Source organism: Equus quagga, chromosome 5, assembly GCF_021613505.1.
Source record: "Equus quagga isolate Etosha38 chromosome 5, UCLA_HA_Equagga_1.0, whole genome shotgun sequence".
Lineage (NCBI taxonomy): Eukaryota > Metazoa > Chordata > Mammalia > Perissodactyla > Equidae > Equus > Equus quagga.
Window position 1 is genome coordinate 114,478,272 of NC_060271.1, and position 20,507 is coordinate 114,498,778.

General features: G+C 49.1%; 1 protein-coding gene across 2 annotated transcripts in view; it reads right to left on the bottom strand.

The window, feature by feature from the left end:
• LBH (LBH regulator of WNT signaling pathway) overlaps positions 1 to 17,630 on the bottom strand; it is a 30,737-nt gene extending 13,107 nt beyond the window's left edge. The window contains exons 1-3 of one of the 2 annotated variants that reach the window (XM_046662016.1): positions 17,538 to 17,630; positions 16,736 to 16,812; positions 9,552 to 9,654 (exon numbers count right to left, since the gene is read on the bottom strand). In XM_046662016.1, the coding sequence (XP_046517972.1) occupies positions 9,552 to 9,629 (78 nt within the window). In that variant the 5' untranslated portion in view covers positions 9,630 to 9,654; positions 16,736 to 16,812; positions 17,538 to 17,630. Of the gene's footprint in view, positions 1 to 9,551; positions 9,655 to 12,250; positions 12,490 to 16,735; positions 16,813 to 17,537 lie in introns of those variants that run through there. The other variant, XM_046662015.1, reaches the window with a different exon arrangement.
• Positions 17,631 to 20,507: the final 2,877 nt, after the last annotated feature.

Genomic DNA, 20,507 nt, shown 5'->3' on the forward strand with positions numbered 1-20,507 from the left:
TGTTTAAACGTGAAGTGGTAGACACAAAGAAGCATTATTAAGAAGTATTTTGGTGTGAAAACTGCCAATATTAGGATGCCAAGGAAAACAGCCAGGAAGGATCCTGTTGCTTCAATTGCAATATCTGAGAGGACAAATGACCAAAGAAATTCAGGAATCATAATCTAGTATTCGCTGATCTTTAAGAATGCTTCCGTCTAATATGTTCAACTCTTGAAGAAAAAGAGTCCCTCATCTAACAACAGTGACACCAGCCTCAGGAAGTCAGACACCAGCGTCATTATTCCTTCATGTCCACATACACATTATGGCTCAACTATATTTTTTGTTTACTCACTTGTTTAAAATATATTTTTTTTAAAATAAAATTCTATCACTACATAAATAAAAAACGAACATTACTTGTCATAGGTAATACATAAAATACCATAAAAATACACTATGTCTGTGTAACACCTAAATTAACTTCATAACCACCAGCAGTACGTGGTCCTCCTGGAATATTGGCCTAGGCTATTTACTTGTTGCAAAGAACCTGGAGCCTTGCAGGGTTGTTGGGTAGAAGGCCCTCGGTACTGAGCCCAAGACTTCAATCATGTTCAGATCTACTTCTAAGAGCCCAGTCCATCCTTGATTCCAGGAAAGCAATATCTCTAAACCATGACCATTCCATGAGCCAGACCTGGAATCCCAGGAAAACCAAGATGGCTCAGGGGACTAAAGGTGCATCTGTCCAACTTTCATGGGTCTCCAGGCTGAGGTGACTTCACTTGTCTTCTTCAAGGTCACACAGTGCTCCAATGTCATTAATAGAATAAAGGAGACAAGTAGGGCAATCGTCGACCCATATACATTCGTAATCCACAGAGTGTGTCAACATACCCACCACGCTACAAGAATATGATCACCAGCTATTTTGCAATGCTGGCTAAATGTTGCCTAAACATCATCAATTGCTATCATCTCTTCTCAAAATAAGCAATTAACAAACTAGAGGAAGATATATAACATCTCCTAAACACTTTAAAATAACCAAACACCTTTCTGACTCTATCCACAGAGCTCCTCCATTATCCCATCTCCCTAGAATTTATACCCCTGAGATTCTATTTGCCAGAGCTTTCAATGCTGGGAGCTCCTATTTTGAAAAACTCTTTTATTTGTTTTCTGTTTTTAAGGTAATATATAATCAAGAGGCTTAATGATGTTGAATCTCTTTGAATCAGTAATTCTACTTCCAGGAATTTATTCCAAGGAAACAAATCAGACCTGTGCAGAGATTTATGTAAAATGATTTTCAGAGCAGTGTTCTTTATAAAAACAAAATATGCCACAACCTAAATATTCAGCAATAAGAAGTGGTACATAATAAAATGAAATGCCATTTTATAAAGAAAATCAAATAACAGGAACATAGTCACAATATTTTTTTTTTTTTGAGGAAGATCAGCCCTGAGTTAACATCTGCTGCCAATCCTCCTCTTTTTGCTGAGGAAGACTGGCCCTGAGCTAACATCTGTGCCCATCTTCTTCTACTTTCTATGTGGGATGCCTATCACAGCATGGCTTGCCAAGAGGTGCCATGTCCACATCCAGGATCCAAACTGGCAAACCCCGGGCCACCAAAGTGGAACATGCGCACTTAACCACTAGGCCACCGGGCTGGCCCATTATAGTCAGTGAAAACAAGATTCACTACAGTATATACAGTATTATCTCAACTTTATAATTTTAAAGGTAAATGCATAGAAAAATACTGGAAGTAAACATACCAAAATGTTCTGATGCTAGGAATATGTGTTTTTTTTCTTTGTACTTCTATATGTTTTCCTAAATTTCTAAAAGGAAGAAAGATTACTTTTATAATTATAACACACACACACTCTTAAACCTTTTGACTCAGAAATTCTACTCCTAAGGCTCTGTTCTAAGGAAACAGTATAAACTATGGACAAAAATGTATATATAAAATTATATATAAATAATTACATTATGTATGAGAAAAAAGTATACAATCTAAAAATTTCATCTATTGAAGAATGGTGAAAAAATCACCTTGTAACTTTATGATATAATATTGTGCAGTTATTAAAAATGCTGGCTTTGAAGGATTTTTAACATGAGTTGTACTAATGTGACGCTGGCAACTTAACATACTGTTATGTAAAAACACAGACCACAGCTCTGTGTGATTTGGGCTACATAAAAACACAAGTGCATTGGAAAAGAAGGCCAAAGATGCTCAAACGTTAACAGTTATGATTCATGCATGGTGAGATTATGGTGACTGGAAAACAAAAAGTTGAAAGAAGAAAATTAAAATTCCATATTGGACATATTTTACTTTTAAAATTTGAAAAGTAAGCATAAGAATAAAAAAATGCATACTTTATCAATGAAAATATGAAATTACTGAAAGGGGGGGAAGGAAAAGAAAAATTTCCTATAATTACAACATTCCAATCTAAAACAACCAACATTAACATTCCACCGCCGGCCCTTTTGGTCATGAGTGAATAAGTGTGAGTGTGTGTATGAGTTCATGTGAGTGTGCGAGGGTGTGCAGGCGTGTGCTTGCGAGTGTGTGCGTGTAAGGGTGAGTGTGTGCATGTTTGGGTGAGTATGTGAGTCCCAGCAGGCACCTGGCCTCTGTTCATAGGGATCAGTGGCTGAGCTTGGCACTGCCCACACACCTTGGGCTAATGGTCACCTACCAAATTAGAGCTTATACACAGGGCTGTGTCTCAAGAAAATATTTAGGAATTTAGGAAAACCAAGGATGACTCTCAAATCTAGGGTGGTGAGTGTTTCAAGATCTCCAAAGTAAAGGCAGAAGGTAAATTCAAGATTTACTATTAATTCTGTTTGGGAAGCATCTTCAAGTACAAGTTAGGAGAAAGTCAGACCTAGAGACCAAGCACCTGGACTGAGGTTTGCAAATGCCCTCCTTGCTCAGGTCAATTCTACTTTAGGTGAAAGATCCAGAACTTTCCTTCCCATTGGCTTCAATAAAATTACTGGCAGAGAAGCAAGTAGTCAATGCTGCTTCAGCTAAATGTTTGGGTACTTCTTCTATACACTTGACCTAAAAGGAGCTTCTGACAGTGCAAGGCAATTAATTCTAGCAGGGAGGAGGCCAAGAGAGCTCCCAAACTTCCCTCGAGGGCAAAACGCTAGCTGGACAACAGTTGGGGGAAATTTTTGACAAATTTTAATTTTTTGTTTGTTTATTTGTTAGGAAGACTGGCCCTGAGTTAACATCTGTTGCCAAGCTTCCTCTTTTTGCTTGAGGAAGATTGTCGCTGAGCTAACATCTATGCTACTCTTCCTCTATTTTATGTGGGATGCCTGCCACAGCGTAGCTTGACAAGCAGTGCTAGGTCTATGCCCAGGATCTGAACCTGTGAACCCCGGGCCACTGAAGCAGAGCATGCGAGCTTAACCACTACGCCACCAGACCGGCCCCTACAAACTTTAATTTTTTAAAGACAAATCTGTGCAATAAGGAGCCCTCCCTCAGCTGAAGAGTGAAGCAGCAGACACAGGGTTTGATTTACTGATAAAGAATCCTCCCAAGGTAGGCTTGGGAACAAGGGAGGGACAGACAGTGAGGTGAGAGGCAGCAGAAGTGACAGGCGCAGCAGCTACAAGACTGGATGGGAGTGAAGGCCCAGCAACCCTGAGCCCATGTGAGTGAGGGCCTGTCTTCACATCCTCCGAGGATTATTTCAGGATTCGGGCCTGAAAGATCATTTCAGGACATTCACTAGACACCCAGGAATAGCTCTTGGCTCCAGTCACAAGATACACCACCCAAACTCATCCCGTTTCCTAATGGTACAATCCTCCTTTCTATCCAACTTGGGAGACCGGGTCGATGTAGAGAAAATGCTGATCCTCTAAAAGTCTATGCCACAGGATGGCCAAGTAGAGGGATAATCTCAGTGCAGGAAAGGGAGAGAGGAAGGGTCCAATCCATCATTCAGCACTCATTAAGCAACTATTTGTAAGACAGTGGGCCTGGCATTGCAGGAACAAAGAGCAGTCAGACATAGACCCTGGCTCTGGGGAGTGATGAACACCACCACTTGAGAGGCCTCAGGCCTAACACAGGTCCTTTGAGAGAAGGCTGGGTTGTATGGTTCTAGTGTGCAACACGTTGGCTAGGAAAATGAAGAAAGCTTGTTCTCTCCCTGGCCATGCTACAGACTCTCTGTTGTGACCACGGTATGCGTGCTGGGGGGGAATCCCCATGGGAAGAATTCCAGCCCTCTGCAGGCCCTAACCCGGGGGCATTCCAGAACAGTGAACACGATGTTTGTGTCAAGGCTTTGGGCAGAGGAAGGAAGGTGCTGGATCCCTCATACAAAGTAGACTTGATCTGAACAAAGTGCACACTGACTCAAAAAGAGGCAGTACATGCGGACACAGGCCCAACGCCGCAGAAAGAGATGGACTCCTTGTGCTTCTGAACCATGTGGCCCTAACTGCCTGTTTTGCATCACATTATTATGATTTGTATCGAGGAAGGAGCAGGGTGGAGGCGGTAGGGACAGGAGAAAGAAAACTCCCTGTGATTCCAGTAACATGTTGTGTCCACTGGCTGGACGTCTCCTGCCAAATGCTTTGGAATTTTAGTTTTATGTCTCTCCAGGGACAACTGAGGCTTTTTAGGTCTGATGTGAAAGAGGATTTCTTGGTGACCATGGGACTTCCGTGTGGCTGCTCAGCAGGGCCTTCAAGACCCTTGAGAATACGTGGGGTCCCACAGCTGGGGGTCACCAGGGAGACAAGGGGCACGAGGAGGAAGAGACAAAGGTAGGTGATGAGTTACGCCCAGAATGGCCTCGTGAGCAGGGGCTTGTGGGAGACGGAGGCAGGGACACGGAGGAGGAACGTCTCTGAGGGCTTAACCCAGGGAGGAAGCTCAACCCGGCACTTATTTCAGCATGTGCACTGACACAGGAGGGGACAGCACAGGGAAAGCCAGGCTCAGGGGGTCTTCATAAAGAAAGGCTCAGTGTAGATGTGAGTGAGGAGAAAGTGTTTCTGAACTGCTGCCTAACTTTAGTGATTAAACTGAGCCTGTTCTTTGAGAGACGAGTTGCTGCTTCTGATAAAGAGTGAGGAGGGGAGATTTGGCTATTGTCGGGCTTCAGAGAGAGAAGAGGCTGAGCATTTCTGCCCAGGGAGAGGCCAGCTCTCAGCCAGCGGAGTGCTTTAGACCTGTCCTAAGGCAGAGCTGGAACCGGGGCTCTCAGACTGCAAGAAGCAAACAACAGGGCTGTAGCAAGAGGTCAGCCGACCCCCCATGCCCCCACCATACAAAATGCCAGGATATCCCTCTCTCCTGTATTGGGAAACACAGGGGAAGATGCAGAGAAGCTGTTAGCTCTGTGGATCAAAGGGAAGGCACGGGGCACCGTGGCGCGTGAAGAGCTAGCTCCTGGTTTACAGTGCATCCTCGCTGGCTTCCCTGAGCAGGAGCACCCACTGCCCGTCTGACAGGAGGCTGGACGTCAGATGGTAGGAGTACGTGACCAAGAACAGCAGAAGGAATACAAAGAGTGGGCAGTAAGAGACATATGCTGATCAAAGAGGAATTTAAAGAGCCTAGGGAAGGATAAAGTTATCAGATCTTGGTCCAGATGCTTTAGAAGCAACAGTTTTAAATGAAAACCAAGCAGCCATATCTATATCTAGAAGTTAGCAAGGGTGATAAAACTGCAGAAGCCTCAGCATGCAATGCTGTGGGGAAGTTAGGCCGTATGGCCAGAATCCCCATAGCCCTTGGGTTGTGGCAGCATCAGTGTCCACAGGCAAATGCCCAGGACCCTTCCCCAAATAGAGCCCAGGCCAATTCAGGCACAGCACAGAAGGAGACGCAGTCAGAGAGGCATTCCAAAACTCCACCTTCTAGAGCCCTGGAGCCAAGGGAGGGCCCTGCATGGCAGCCACTGACTTGCTTCCTTGAACTAGGGAAAGGAAGAAGGTGTTAGGTGACAGATATCTCTGTCCCAAGGGGCTGGAGAACAGGAGGCCCATGAACACAGTGTGAGGAGGGAGTTGCAGCCCCTAGGGACATAAAGGTCCTCATAGAGACCCTCCCACTCAGCCCGGTTTGCTGGCTGCCACCCACAGCCAACCCAGCCAGCCTGAAACACACTCAGACTTTCTAGTAACCATTTATTCACCCACCCAGCGAGTGTCATAATTCCTGCCAAGTGAGTGTGCAGACATGGATTTCATGTATTGAACTGACTCTCTAAATGCATGTTAAGACAAAACAAGGCACCGGCCCTGTCGATTTTTATACACGCCCACAACACAGCACTAACTTCCTAAGCACAAGAGGTAAGGCCTACCTGGATCTTTCAGGGGATGAAAAGGCATCATGTGAAGCCTTGATAGGCGTGAGCCTGAGGGGGCCCTTTAAAGATCCTAAAGCAGAAGTGAAGGAGGTGAGCTTTAGAGTCAAGAAACTCAACTTCACTGAGACCACCATCCACTAAGCTGCTGCTCTGGGAAGGCCCTGAGCCAGTGGGCACCTGGAGTCGGGGAGGGTGCAGGAGGGGTGATGGCTGATGTGCACGAAGAGGGTAAGAAGTCATCCCCTACCCTCAGAGACCTGGGCAGAGAGGAGTCAGGCAGGACCCATCTCCTCAAAGCCCAGGGTAGCATAATCTCAAAGCCCAAAAAGCCACAGGTGTTGAAAGAAGAAAGAGGTCACATCTGGGGCAGAGAAATCAAGAAAGCTTCATTTTGGGTAGGTCTAGAAGGAGGGGGAATGATTGACAAAGTCCAGTGTGCCTGTTTATTTTATGACCTTGTTTCAAGGTCAAATCACAAGCCTGAGGTTCTGTTTCATCTGCCAAGTGGGATTGACGTCTCCTCCCCACTTTTCAGTTCCTTGGAAAAGCAGGTCTCTGTAAAGCCATGTACTGTTATTACCCTCAGGAGGAATGCCAAGAACAGAGCTCTGAGATCTCCCACCCTCGGATCTGAGCCCAGCCTGAGCACGCACAGTGGACCGCCTTGGCCAAATGCAGTCCCAGCCAATCCCCAGAGCTCTGGTGGGAATGTGTTTAATTGGATAGCACTAGCTTTGAGTGGGCCCAGAGACTATGTCATCTGACAATTGTCAGACCAGCTCACTGCAGAGCCCTGCACCTGGCATAAACAGGGGCTAGCCAAGGGGTGTCTGAAGGTGCAAACAAATTAGATTAGAGACAGAGGTGCCCTCTCAAAGTCCTAATTTTCTTTCAAGAACCAGTCCCAGTCTGACCCCTCTCTTCTAAGCCTTCTCATCGCAGCCCATACCTGCACGGACGGTAGCTTTCCCCTCGCTCCACCAGACTACCTGCGTTCTGGTTGTTACGTACATGCCTGCTGGTTTCCCACATGAGCCCAGGATCCTCTGGGCAGCGCCCAGCATAGCACGTTGCACACAGCAAGTGGCCAATAAATGTTGCTTGGTTAAAGATTACAACCTCTCCCCTTTTTCTTCATCAGGCAACCAGAAGACCTTTCTCAAGCCTTGTGACAGTGCTTGGAAGTTCCAGGTCAGGTATTTTGGAACTGGGCCTAGCCCCATCCCAGGTGGCAGGGACACATTTCCTGAGGGGCTGCGAGGACTGGCCGGCAGCCCAACCCACAGGGAAGAGTTGAGGGCCCTTTTCTCTGGTGTTCCTGAGACATCTCAGGAGCCCAGAGGCAATTTCATTTTCCTCCTGCCATGGCAGCCCCAACTCAGCCTTCCTCACCCAGCGGTGCAGCTGCTTCCACCAGGTCACGTGCCCTGACCCTCAGTTCCAGCAGAATGGCCTGAAGGGCTCAAAGGGTTGAGAAAACTGCCCTGTAGGACCTGACCTTTTAGCCTGGGACTGGTTCGAAAGGAGAATATAAAAAGCACACAGAAGACGTATCGACAACTGTGTTTGGAAATGTTCTGTGATGGAAATCTAAAACCTAGAACTGAAAGAAAGTCTTACCTTTAACCACAAAGAGGTTCAGTCTGATTCAGCGGCTTGGAAACTGGTATCCAAAAACAGCCCAGCCGGTGGGCCAGGAAACGTCTAACCTCCCACAGGCTGTGGGCCTTCAATTGTCTCTCTCAGACGTGCTGTGGGGTGGAGGGTATAAAACCACCCAGGAGAGGGTATTCCCCTCCCCCCAAACCACCTCAGGCTACCTGAATACGTATTTCCAGCCAGCAAAAGGGGCTTGACCATGTTGACACAAAACAAAAGGGCCTTCTTAAACCTCCCAAGCATGTCTGAGGGTGACTGCTGTCACTTGCCAAGTTACCTTACCCAGCCTTAGCTTTCATCTCGGCTCTCTTTGATCACCCTCCCTCCATCGCACCCACCTGGCTCTCTCTTTCTTCCTTTAGCAAATAAATGCCCTGGAATGGTTCTAAGGAATGACTAGCCAGAGCAAGTCAAGATTCTAGCCAAGAGCCAACCGAAGGTACAGACACAGGTACATCAGAAGAACAAGGCTCCAGAGTTCGAGACCCAAGTGACCCACTCAGGCTGAGCCTGTTTTCTCATCTGTGGAACCGACCAAAATTCCCCCAGAGCTCTTCTCAAGAGTAAACGAGGAACATCCGTCAAGTGCGTGGCCCACGGCAGGCATTCGGTTAGTATTTGCTGAATAGGCCCATCGCACCCCCCATTTATCTTCCCTGCGCCAGCCACCCTACACAATTTCCCCAGCCCCAAGGTCTTCCCTTAAAAACAGACTCCTTCCTCCCCTTCACATAATAACCTAGGAACTCTCCTTGGAAATCTAAAACACTTCACTGCCCCAAGGGTAACTGAAGGTGCTCTGAGGCTGTCCAGGAGCAGTGGAAAAGTGGCCTGGCAGAAAGAACACCAGGCGAAGAATCCAAAGGTGTTACTTAGGTCACTTCTTTCAGTCCTTAAGTATTTTGGATCTGCCGCACAGGATGATCTCTAAGCTAAATTCCAGCAATGGCCTCCCTGAGGCAGCCTCCCTTTGGGGGAAGTTCTCCTCAACTCTCAGTAGTTTGAACATTAGCTCTCTTGGAATCAGTTGGTCAACCATCAGCCTAAGAAAGCAGCACTTGACACGGCTACTCCTCCACCAGACCACCCTTCTCCACAAGCCTCCCCTCATAGTGATGTTTCTACTGCCCAAGGCACAGCTGGGAAGGGACGGTTCGTCTGAACTGACTGCACGAATCACTTCCCCCTTTGCTACCATGAATTCGAGAGTCCACAGCAGCCAGGGTGACTAATTAATAACATTGGCTCATGTTTCCTGAGCCTTTACTGTGCCCCAGGGACTGCAAATCCTTTATGCACATTATCTCATCATGTTGAATCTTCACCACAATTCTATGAGGTAAGGACTATCAATGCCCCATTTTACAGATGAAGAAACTGAGGCTTACTGGCATTAGGGGACTTTCCCAAGGTCACATAGCTCTTATAAGCAGCACCGGGATGCAGAACCAAGTCTGCCTCCAGCCCCAGCAAAAGCCACTAGGCTCTAAAGAGACAGAAGGAAGCCAGTAGTGAACTCACCTGATAGGAAAGGCCATCCTTTCGGGGGTTGAGGCCAATCTCCTCCATGGATGGGGTGTTCATCATCACCTCAGTCATCTCGGCTGATCTCAGATAGTCAGGGCTGCCAAGAAACCCAGACCAAAAGTCAACAAACATAGGCACTTTCACATTCCTACTCTCGGTGCATTCTGCTGTTAGATCAGGGGGCTGTCTGGAGGCAGGATGAGAGATGCTCAAAACAGAACTCTCAGAAAAACAAGCTCACACCCCAAGGAAGTGCCTTACAAGCCCAGAGCATCAGGGCTCTCAACCTCGACCAACAAAGCCCATTGTCTGAAAACCTCTCTGGCAAATCTCTCCCCTCCTCTCCTGTACTAGTCTCCACTGGCACAGAGCCACTCTGGATTTTCTTTTAAGTGACAGAAGCAGAAAAAACAGAACAGTAGGTAGTTGAGTCTGTCTGTCTATATTAAAACCAATTCAACCCTTCTCCAGAGGTACTACATAGTATTATTATTACATAATAATAACAGGTCAACCTCAGGGAAACAAAGTCCAATAATGTTGCTGTCCTAAATTTCTCTTTGTCTCTCTAGAGTTCCTTCTTGCAAAATGTCCCACTTAAAGCCCCAAGGGGTCGGTTTTCTGCAAGCTTCACATCTGCCATCCAAGCCCTTTCTCTGGCCCCAGCCACAGCAGCTGCAAGCTCACAGCTTGAAAAACATCCCTGGATTAAAAGCCTTAAGGATGCCTGGACTCTGATTGCAAAGGAAATTTCCAGAGGGGCCAAGCTGGCCCACCATGGGCTGACATGTGAAAGTGCTTTGTACTCTGTAAGCAGGATACAAATGTTCCATTATCCTCACCCAAGCCTTGGGCACATACAGGGTCCCGAATGCATAATGCCAAATAGCACATACCAAAGTCAATGCCCTCGCTACACAACACCCGATATTTTCACCATCATGCCTTTAAACATGGTTAAAAAAAAAAGTGGGGTAGGATTTAGAGGGACTGTATCTAAAGAAACAGAGGTACCAAGCTCTTCTTCATTTTATGTTTACTATATAGGGTAGAAATGGCAATGGATTTGGAAACAGAAGCACTAGGTTCTGGTCCAAGCTCTGACACTCAAGAGCTGTTTGATCTTGAACAAGTCATATAATTTCTCTGAGCCACAGGTGCCCTGTTTGGCACCAGGATGCTAATAACGCATATCTCATAGTTACACTAAAGAGCTAACCTCTGGGAAACAAAACATTGCAAACCATGAAGTGCTAGTCAACTATAAAATAATTCTAAACCTTAATTTCTCAGGGGATAATAACCCTGATGGGCCCTAACATCCACCTTGGCAAGTTATGAGTGGCCAGGGGCACAAAGCTTCCAATAGCCTTCAAAGTCTCACCCACATGGCTGCTCACATACCACGGAGGTGGGGAGGAAGGGGCGCCCGGAAGGAGAGGGGTACGCAAGCCTCAAGAACCGGAGAATTTTTACTTTGAGAGTTCAGTCTCCTCTCTAAGCAGAGCCAGGCTGGGATGGGGGAGGGGAGACTAAGAGAAGATGCTGGACTTCCGGGCAAGTTCAGGGTCAGGAGATCGGACTCCAAAAGCAGTTTCCTCCCAGGTCATAGAAAGGCTGCCGCCGACCCCCAAAGAATTGGACCAGAAGAGCGCCCACAGGTCGCTCGCCAGGTTCTTTGCCTGGTGTAGGGGCGCTCGCTCCTCGCTCCGGGCTGTGGCGCGGACCCGAAAAGTTGAAGCCAGAAGGATGAACTTTCTGATTCCCGGGCTGAGCAGGACTGGGCTGAGCAGGACCGCGCCGAGCTACAGCCTGCGGGCCGGGACCCTCCTCGCCTGCACCTGAGAGCGCGCTCCGGGGCCGCCAGCGCTCGCCCCCCGGCCGCTCCTCCTCTTCCCCAGCGCAGGAAGGAAGCAGCAGCCGGCGCTCAAGTCGCCGCGGCCGGGGGCCTCGCTCCGCAACGAGCTAGGCGCCCGCGGCACATCCCTTCTAGTCCCGATCCCCGGTCTTCTGCCGCTCGGCCGGCCCGGGTTCCTTCCAGCCGAACTAGGCGAACACGGCTCCTCTCTAGCCCGGGTCCCCACAACAGCGCGTCGGGTTTTAGGGGTTATCGAGAGAAAGAGGATCGAGAGGGTGCAGCGTGTGCTTGTGCTGCTGCCTGTGGCTTCTCTTGGTTTACGTGTGGGGAGAGCGTTTTTCCCCCACCCCTCGGAGCTCTGCAAACGCCACCGCTGCACCAGCTCAGCCTGCTGCCGCCGGCCTCGACGCCGAGACTTGCATGCAAACAAAAAGAAAAAGGGGAGGGGCCCGGGGCGAGCAGGAGCCCCCTGCGCCAGGCGGTGCGCGCGCCTCCTGCAGCCCTCCGCATAAGGGATTTTATTAGAGGGGTTCAGGCGTGACCCCTGGTTCTCCCCCGACCCCACCACCACCATATACACACCGTCCCAGCCGTCACTGAAGTGAGGTCTTCGAGTTCACTTCCTTTGTCTGGATGTTCTCAGCACCACCTCCGCACCCCCCCACCCCCCACCTTTGCAACCTTCACGTTGTCTCTTGCACGGGCTGGGGCGGCGGGTTAGCGCCCAGCGTCCGCGCCGCCAGCTGCCCTCGCACCCGAGCCGGCACGAGCCGGCGTCCGAGGCCCGCGGCCACGGCCGCGAGACGGATGCCCGCCGGGGGCGCAGGATACTCACCAGTGAATGGGGAAATAAACAGACATGAAGTCCTAGGGGAGGCTGACCCACGCCCTTGTGATTTAAAAACGGTCACTGCGTCCCGAGTAAGGATGTCACGGGCGCAGACAGGCGCGGCGGGCAGGGACGCAGGCGGCCGAGTGCGGGCACTGGGCGTTCGCCGGTCCACCTTCCGGAGACAGCCCCACTGCCAGCTGCGTCGACAGTGAAGACAGAGCTCTCGGTTCTCCACCGAGCTCGCGGCCCACAAAGAGCCCGGGAAGCCGTATTTATAGGGGCGGGGGCGGGGCTCGGCCCCAGGAGGCCCCGCCCTCCCTCGCCCACTCCTGGAATAACGTCACCAAAATCATGAATGGCTTCAGCGCTTGCTGCTCCTGCGGGCGGCGGCTCGGGGGCGCGCTCGGCTCTGCTCCCCGTGGGCCGTGGTTTGCTGCAGCTTCCAGACCGGCCTCCTCCCCACGACTCACACACACACACACGCGCGTGGACACGCGCGCGCACACACTTGCACGCACCCGGGCTGGAGTTCAATGTCAACGCCGCTTCGCGCTCACAAGCCCGCCCGCGTCGGCGACCCCCTTCCTGCACACACCCTGGGGAACTCGGGGACAGAGGACTGTGGCGTGAGGAGGGCGCTGGGGCCGGCTCCGGACGTGACCGCTCGGCGACCGCGCAGAGCCAGGGGAGGGCGCCATCAGTCGACCAGCGCCCTCGTTTGCACCCACTCACTGTCCCCCGCCCATACCTGGGAGATCCCTCTTCAGCGTTCATCCCCCAAACTAGACCTCTTCCTGGCATCCTTGGCCGCAGCACCTCGATCGCTGCGCGGGAGGTGCGTCTCTTCTATCTCACGCAAGCTGCGTGCAAATGAGAGCACAGCTAAAACAGAGGCAGTGGAAAGATAAGAGGGGACGCGGAGCTGCGGGACCGAGTGCCTGCGGGGGTAGCATTAGTTTACAAGGGGCTGGTTTGCAGCACTGAGAACCGTGGAGCGTTTTATTTGTGTGAGAAAGGATGTTGTGTCGTCGTAGGATCTTTCCATTGGACACATAGTCACCCCGCCGGCGGTGCGGGGCAGGGGACGCGGATGGGCGCCGCGCAAGCACAGCTCACCAGCCTTGGCTCCCGGATCTGCTCGAAGCAGGAGAAACAAAGAGCTTCAGCCGGACCCCTCCCACACTGCCCTGGAACTGAATCTCCTGGGGTCTGTCCAGGCGGTCAGGCTGCGCAGCCCCCAGAGCCGGGATGGGAGTGTGCCCCTCTGTGGCTGGAGCAAGTTGCTTCACACCTCAACTTCAAACTCCTGTAAAACGGCTTTATAACCCTGACTTATGAGTGTATTGAGGACGGAGGAATTGGGGGGAAGCGAGGGGGGTCAAAAAGAAGGCAAAGTTAAATGTGCTTTGAAATCTGTCAGGTCTTTGAAAGGTAGTGAATGTATTGAATCCATGTCTTTGCGCTTAAAAGTGGAAACGAATAAACTTATCTCAGGTAAAGGATGACAGGATTCATGGTGAGGATTTAACAGTGGCAGGACCGTGTGGAGGCCCTCATAATTTTCATCAGCCCCACAAGCCAAGGCAAATAAAAGTAATCGCTAAGAATTGATAAGAATGATTAAATTTAAAAAACAACTTTGGTATTTTTAGTCATTCATATATACAAGCTGAGTAAAAACAGTGTACTTCCTGTGAAAACGCAGCTTCAAGAAAAGCCCCTTAGTTGCTCCCTCCAACCAGAGAAATTCCGGAGCTTCTCCCTACCCCCAGCCCACAGGATAAATCAGAAATTGCTTTGTGCTGCCAAGTACCATCTCCATTCTGCTTTTCTAGAGGTAGTGTCCTGATGGAGGGGGATGCAAGTCTTCTGTGGACAGGTGCTAAGGGGATGCTCCAGGTGTGGGTTTACTGCTAACAGGAGGGGCTGTTGTGCCTCGGGTAGGGAAGCTGCTGAAAATCTGAGCGTTGTCATCTACGAAGCCAAAGGAGAAGCCAATGCTTGGAGAGCTGGCTTCCAGGCTGGCCTTCCTGGGGCACTTAGAGGAGAGTGCCTGAGCTAGGCCCTGGGCCGGCAGGACTGACGCCTTCTGCCATCTCTCCCCAGGAGCAATCCCTGGCAAGACCTGGGATAAAAAACTGTCTCACCGCTTTTGCATACCAACACCCCCGTTGCATATTTGTGATTATTGCTTTGTGAAACTTTCAAAACTCAGAAAGCTATCCCCCACGCCCCACCCCCACACACACCTTGTGTCAAAATGGCCTCATTTTGGAGAAGAGGAGGGGAAGTAAGGCCCTTGCCAGCAGATAGCTGGCCTCCAGTAAAATTTCCTACACTGGAGAACATTTGGAATAAGTTGGAGTGGAAAGTAAGCTTTGGGTTGTGACCCCAAATCTACACTTTCTGTTTCCCCTCTGGAACCACGGTGACACATTCATTCATTTGAAAATATGGGAGACAAGGGGCTTAACTTTGATACAACTATAACAAATATGTCATTTCTCAATCGTAATACTTTATATAGTATCTTGCATGTTTTTCAAAACATTTTCACGATCTTGGCTTTCAAAAGAATGTAATAAGATTAACATAGCACGATTTACAGTCCCCAGTTTACAAAAATGCTAACGGAGGCTGAAATAAACGAGGGGACTTGCCCTACTCTGCTGCATTGCGCTGGGTCACAGCATTCCCTTCATATCTCTCAAGACACAATGTACTTGAACGTGCAGACTAACCGTTTCTTCCCAATATCCTATGAGGTACGTTTCTATCCCTACTGCCTTTGAGTAAATGAAGAAACAGAAACACATGCAAATGAAGTTACATTGGGCCCCAGAACCTTAGAGCTGAAAGAGACCTTCCAAATCACCGAATCCAGTCTCCTCATTTTACAGGTGAGAAGACATCTAAGAGATTAAATGGCCTGTCCAAGGTCGCCAGGCTATTAAGTGGTGAAGATGGAACCTAAACGCAGGGCTTCAGACTGATGGTCAAATGTTCTTTCCTCTACAACCCTACGCCTTGCAATGAACTTGCCAAGAAGTCAGCAGCAGAAGTCAAACACACCATCTGGACTGTCAAATCCCCCCCAGTCCACCACCAGCACTTATTGAGTATTTACTGTGTGCTGATCAGTAAACTAAATAGCCCTCTGCACCCCTCCCTTCTCCCACCTTTGTCCCCAGGACTAAAGGGTTGAATTGCAATTCTGCTTCAATAGAATTTCCAGGTGTAACCAGAACTGCCTTGCTTTCCAACATTACATAAATCCAGTTTCCCAGCTCCTTCTCTCCCTCACCTAAACTAAGAATTAAAAACAGAATAAAGGTACTGAGCTTTCTATCTTATTAGAGCTACCTCCAGCACCACAGTGCCATGTATGCAGGATACGAGGCTCATTCTTCATCGAGTGAAAAAAAGTCTCCATCCTAATTCATTTAGCAACATATTCCCACACTTGATCTCCCAATTTGCCTAGTAGTGGTGAAGCTGGTCCTTTGGTTAGCTATAAGGGACTTCACGAAGTAGCTGTTTGCTAAGGTACACTCATTTCTGTTAGCACCTTTATGCCTCCCAACAACTTTAAAACATAAGCACTATTGCCCCATTTTGCAGATGCAGAAAGAGAGGCTCAGAGAGGTTAAGTAACTTGGCATGACCACCTGGCTCTCAAATGGCTGAACTTAAATTCAATTCTTGGGGTTGTTGGTTCTAAAGCCTGTGTTTTCTCCACTGTACCACACGTATTCTGGCCTCCGTGGTTTTATTCGTTTGTTTTAACAGCTAAACTATAAACTGAATTCAAAAGCGTTGGTTCCAGTAGCAAAGACCAGGATGACTGGTGTCTACCCAGTGGGGCAGGGCTGGCAGAATACATACATTTCCCACCCTGGGAATCTGAGAGCTTCTTAAAGACATCACTCCAAGGGTTGGGGTTGAAAAAAAGATTGAGTAAGAGAAAGGGAGTTTCTAGCCAATTTTTCGGTGAAACTCATTTGAGTACATAAGAAATCTGAAAGGCAAGAATGTGTGTGGGTTGATGTGAGGATGAAATGAGATAATGTTATGAAAACACTTGGTAAGTTGGAAAGCACTGAGCAGATGCATGGCTTGTTTTTAAGGTATCTGGGGGAAAAGAGGGGTTTCAGCAGAGTTGATTGCATCTGCTTCAGTTTTTCACTCATTTCAGCCACAGACTGCCCCAATTTCCCCTGAAGCCCTTGACTGAAGTTTCCAGCTTTTGGGGAGCAGACATTAGAGGCAGGTAATGAAGCTTTGCCTGGTGGGCACGGCTGTGGTCCCAGTGTCCCAGCATCTTCCCTCACACCCCAGGAGTTCCTCCAGTCTTTGGTGCTTCCCAGCAAGTGTTCAGCTGGGTTCTGGGCACATGATGAGCGAGTGAGGCCTGAGAGTGTGGGCATGCTTTCCCACGCTGGCCATTGGGGAATTAGCAGCCCACAATACGAAGCAACCCAAACTCACCAGACGAAATCTTCTGCCTTTGACTGATTTTGCTGTAAGTCCTCAGGTAAGTTGCATGATCTCTGTGTGTCAGACTCCTAAAGCAATAAAGCAGGCAATAGACATCTCTTTTTAGCTCTCAGGGTGCTAACAAGGCCGAGAGAAATTGCTTCTATAAATGCTCAAGAGGAAAATGCTTTGTGTCCTATCCTCTGGGCTCTGCAGCCCAAAACAAAGCCCATGGATACCCTTGCCATGCACCATCCCAGGAGGCGCCTGCTCTTTCTGCTCAGAAACTTCTCACCCCTAAAAGAAGCCTGGGATCTGGCAGCCCATGAACTCTTGCCTTCCCAAATATCAAAGAGATCCAGCCCTGGCTTTTTCTTTATTTCTATCCAGGGGCCTTTGAACCAAAGGGAATTTTCAGAGAAAAAACTCTATGGAATCTTTAAGGTCCAGGCTCTTAAAAGAAAACACTAAAACTGGAACCAGTTCAAGGCTCTCGTGTCCAATTAAGGAAATAGTCACATTCCTGTCCTGGCTCTGGCTCTCGTGTGCTTTCTCTCTTTCCACATCTACACAGGAATGCACTTTAACAGCCAGAAAAGAGGTTACTGTCACTAGGACACACATCCTATTGCAGATCGCTCCTCGGGGTGGGCTCCGGCAGGCTGATACCTTGCCTGAGTCAGACAAAGGGCACGGAGTATAGAGCAATCCAAATTTCCTTCATACCACTCCCTCCCCCTATTTCACCCACAACTCTGGACCAGAAACACTCTGAGGTACCTGTCAGGTTTTGAAAAAAGAGGAAAACGCTTACAATAGTTTCTCGTGAAGAAAAGCACTTTCAGTTTTCTTTTCAAATCCACAGGATGTCGGCTAGCTTCCTCCAGGGGCAGCTGCGTCCCTGTGGCTTTCACACCCACGGCTCCTGCTTGGAGGAGCAAGCAGTGAATTATGTACCGCGGGGAGCAGCTCCTTCTGAACCAGCTGCCAATTCTGTAACCTGAGCTAACACCAGCTCACTGGAGTCCCTGGTGTACTTCACACCCACATGGTGCCCAGCCTTGGGATCAGATAGCTGGGCCCATATTATACCTTCCTGCCCTTTGCACAACAATTCTACCAACAGGCATTTAGCACCTACTATGTGCCAGATGGTGGTGGTTCCAAGGAATCACTTTAGGAGAACTTCAGTTCTCTCCCATTCCCATCGCCCCAAAACCATCCCAAATAAACACACCCTCTAAGTGATAACAGTGTGTCTGCCAGGCCAACACAGCTTTAAGGCAAATTCCCTAAATTGCTTTAGTGGTCCCCTAAATAATCACAAAGCCGAGTAAAAACAGCCCACAAGCTATGCCAGTGCAGTTTGCATATAAGACGCCCAGCCTCCGCCCTTCCTGCCAGATTTGTTGCCCCTGAGTTCCTTCTAAAAAGAAATTAAGGGCTGCCTTTGGGGCTTGGCATGGTGTCTGTCACTGGGAGACTGGGAGGACCGGACGCCAGCCCCCCAAAGGCCATATGATAACTGCTGTAGCAGAGACATGTGACGATGGAGGTGGTATGATTACTCTTGCCTTGGAGAGAGGGGCACTGTCCACCAGAATATGAGCTCTGGAAGGGTAGGATTGAATCTGTTTTGTTTGCTCCTGTGTCTCCACCACCTGGATGAGTGCCTGGAACACAAGCACTCCTTCTGGCACTCAAGAAACATTTGTTGAATGAATGAATGAATGATTGGTACCAGAAGAAGGTAAGGAGAAAGAATGCCATTGAGCTGACCTCAAAGGATAGGTAGAAGCCAGAGGTCAATCCTAGCAACAAGAACAGCATAAGCAAAGGCCCAGGAGGGAGAAAGTGCCAGGGATATGCTGGGAACTAGGAGGGAGTAGAAGAATCTAGATCTTGGGAGAGGGCACCAGAGACCCCCACGACTCCAAGTCCGCATGCTAAATGAATACTTGTTGTTAGTAAAGGACCCTGTGCTCTGCAGAAGGGACTGTGCACAGAATTTCTAGCAGGAAAAACATCTGTCAGTTCTACGAGCCATAGCAGTCCAGTTTTCCCCACCTCTACAGAATCTGAGCTAATATCAGCATTTCTCCTCCAGTCAGGTGAGGCCGAAGCAGAAGTGTTAAGTAGGTCAAATTGAGCTTATGTGAAATGTGTCTTCTGAGACTTCCCCTTTCCATTCCCTCTTGTTTCACACCTCTCTTTGACCTGCCCCAGGTGCCCATTGAGCTCAAGAAACCTGATGCTCCCTTCATAACAGCCTCCCAAGCTCCAAAACCATCCATTTCTTTTCCATTGAAATGTTCATCCTTCAGCTTGCTAATCCCAGGCAGCTGCCAGGCAAGCGAACTTGATCTGACGAACAAATTCACACTATTGTGAGAATGACATGCTTGCAATACCTCGAGGGCCTCCATCTCAGAGTGGCACTTCAGGCAGGGTAAGTGGGTGAGAGAGAAGATCTTTGTGGTCTCAAAGGCTCACGATGGTGGATGGTAGCAGTCTGAGGGGAAACCGCGCCATGGTAAGGCAGAGAAAGAACTGAACCCCTCAGAAGGGCTAGGTGGCTGCAACCAGCAGGCACACATATAAAATGGCTTTCCGTGTCAGTCACAGCCCTTCTGGAGAGATCTGATTGGAATCCATGATTCCAGCTCTAATCTGACAACAGCACTTAGTGGATTGATTACCTCCAGTGATCAATGGGAGGGGCGTAAGAAAGGTCTGGCAAACCCTTTTCTTCCTCCCTGTTTACTAAGAAGAGACAGAGCTTCAGGCCGAAGGGGACTCTTCCGAGTGGGCCCTAGGCACTCAGCACCCTTGCCCAGGCCCAGGCCAGGCAGAGCCACCTAGGTGTGCACCAGGAAAGGTGGCCCTGACCTCACTGCAGAAGTCCTGCAGTCCTGCAAAGCCAATGACAAGTCACAATGGTGAGACAGGCCAAATGCCTTTTCACAGGCTTAATGGGGCCCTCGGGGCAGCAGAGGCTTCCACAGAGGCTTTCTAAGCCTAGTGAGCAGATGGAGGGGCACATCTGGGGCTCAGGCAGGAGCCTTGCCAGCTACTGATGGCAGCAGGACACTGGCCGCCCACACCTCCTGCCCTGGCTTCTGGAGCCTGCGCTGCAGCAGGAACCTGGTCTTGCTCTCCCCCACTGCCCTCTGAGCAGACACCTGGCTGTCTTGTTCCTCTTCATCCAGGCCTCCTCTTAGGAAAGGAAAACCAGAAAGCTGGAAGGAGATTCTCAAGGCCATTTTCCAACTTCATTCTTTGATGCCCCTGATGCTACTATTGAAAAAACTAGAGCATTACAGGTGTTTGAGTCCTTCTGGAGGTTGGGGGCCATTCCCCACTCCTAGCCACCTGCTCTTTGTAATTGCCAAGCGCTTGGAGAGTGCACCAACAAAAGCCTTGACTCACTTTGCTTCCAGGTCCACCCTAGAGAGGGTTCCCTTCCCACAGACTCTCCAGGGTTATTCTCATTTTATTGCCTTCATCGACAAGACCCTAATCTTCCACAGTGCTTACTAATTTTTCCACTTAAAAAGAAGAAAATGTAAAGATTGATGAATCACACACCAGATCTAATGTTGTCTGACATTCTTAACAGGAGAATGAACAGTCCTCTTCACTTCTCTGGCCTCCGTTTACTCATCTGTAAAATGGGCCTGATCTTCCCCGCCCTCGGCTCCTGGACAGTAAGATGCAATAGTGGCAAGCCCTGGGCTGCCTCAGCAGAAAGGTGCAGTGCTAGATTATCCTCCAGTGGATCTGC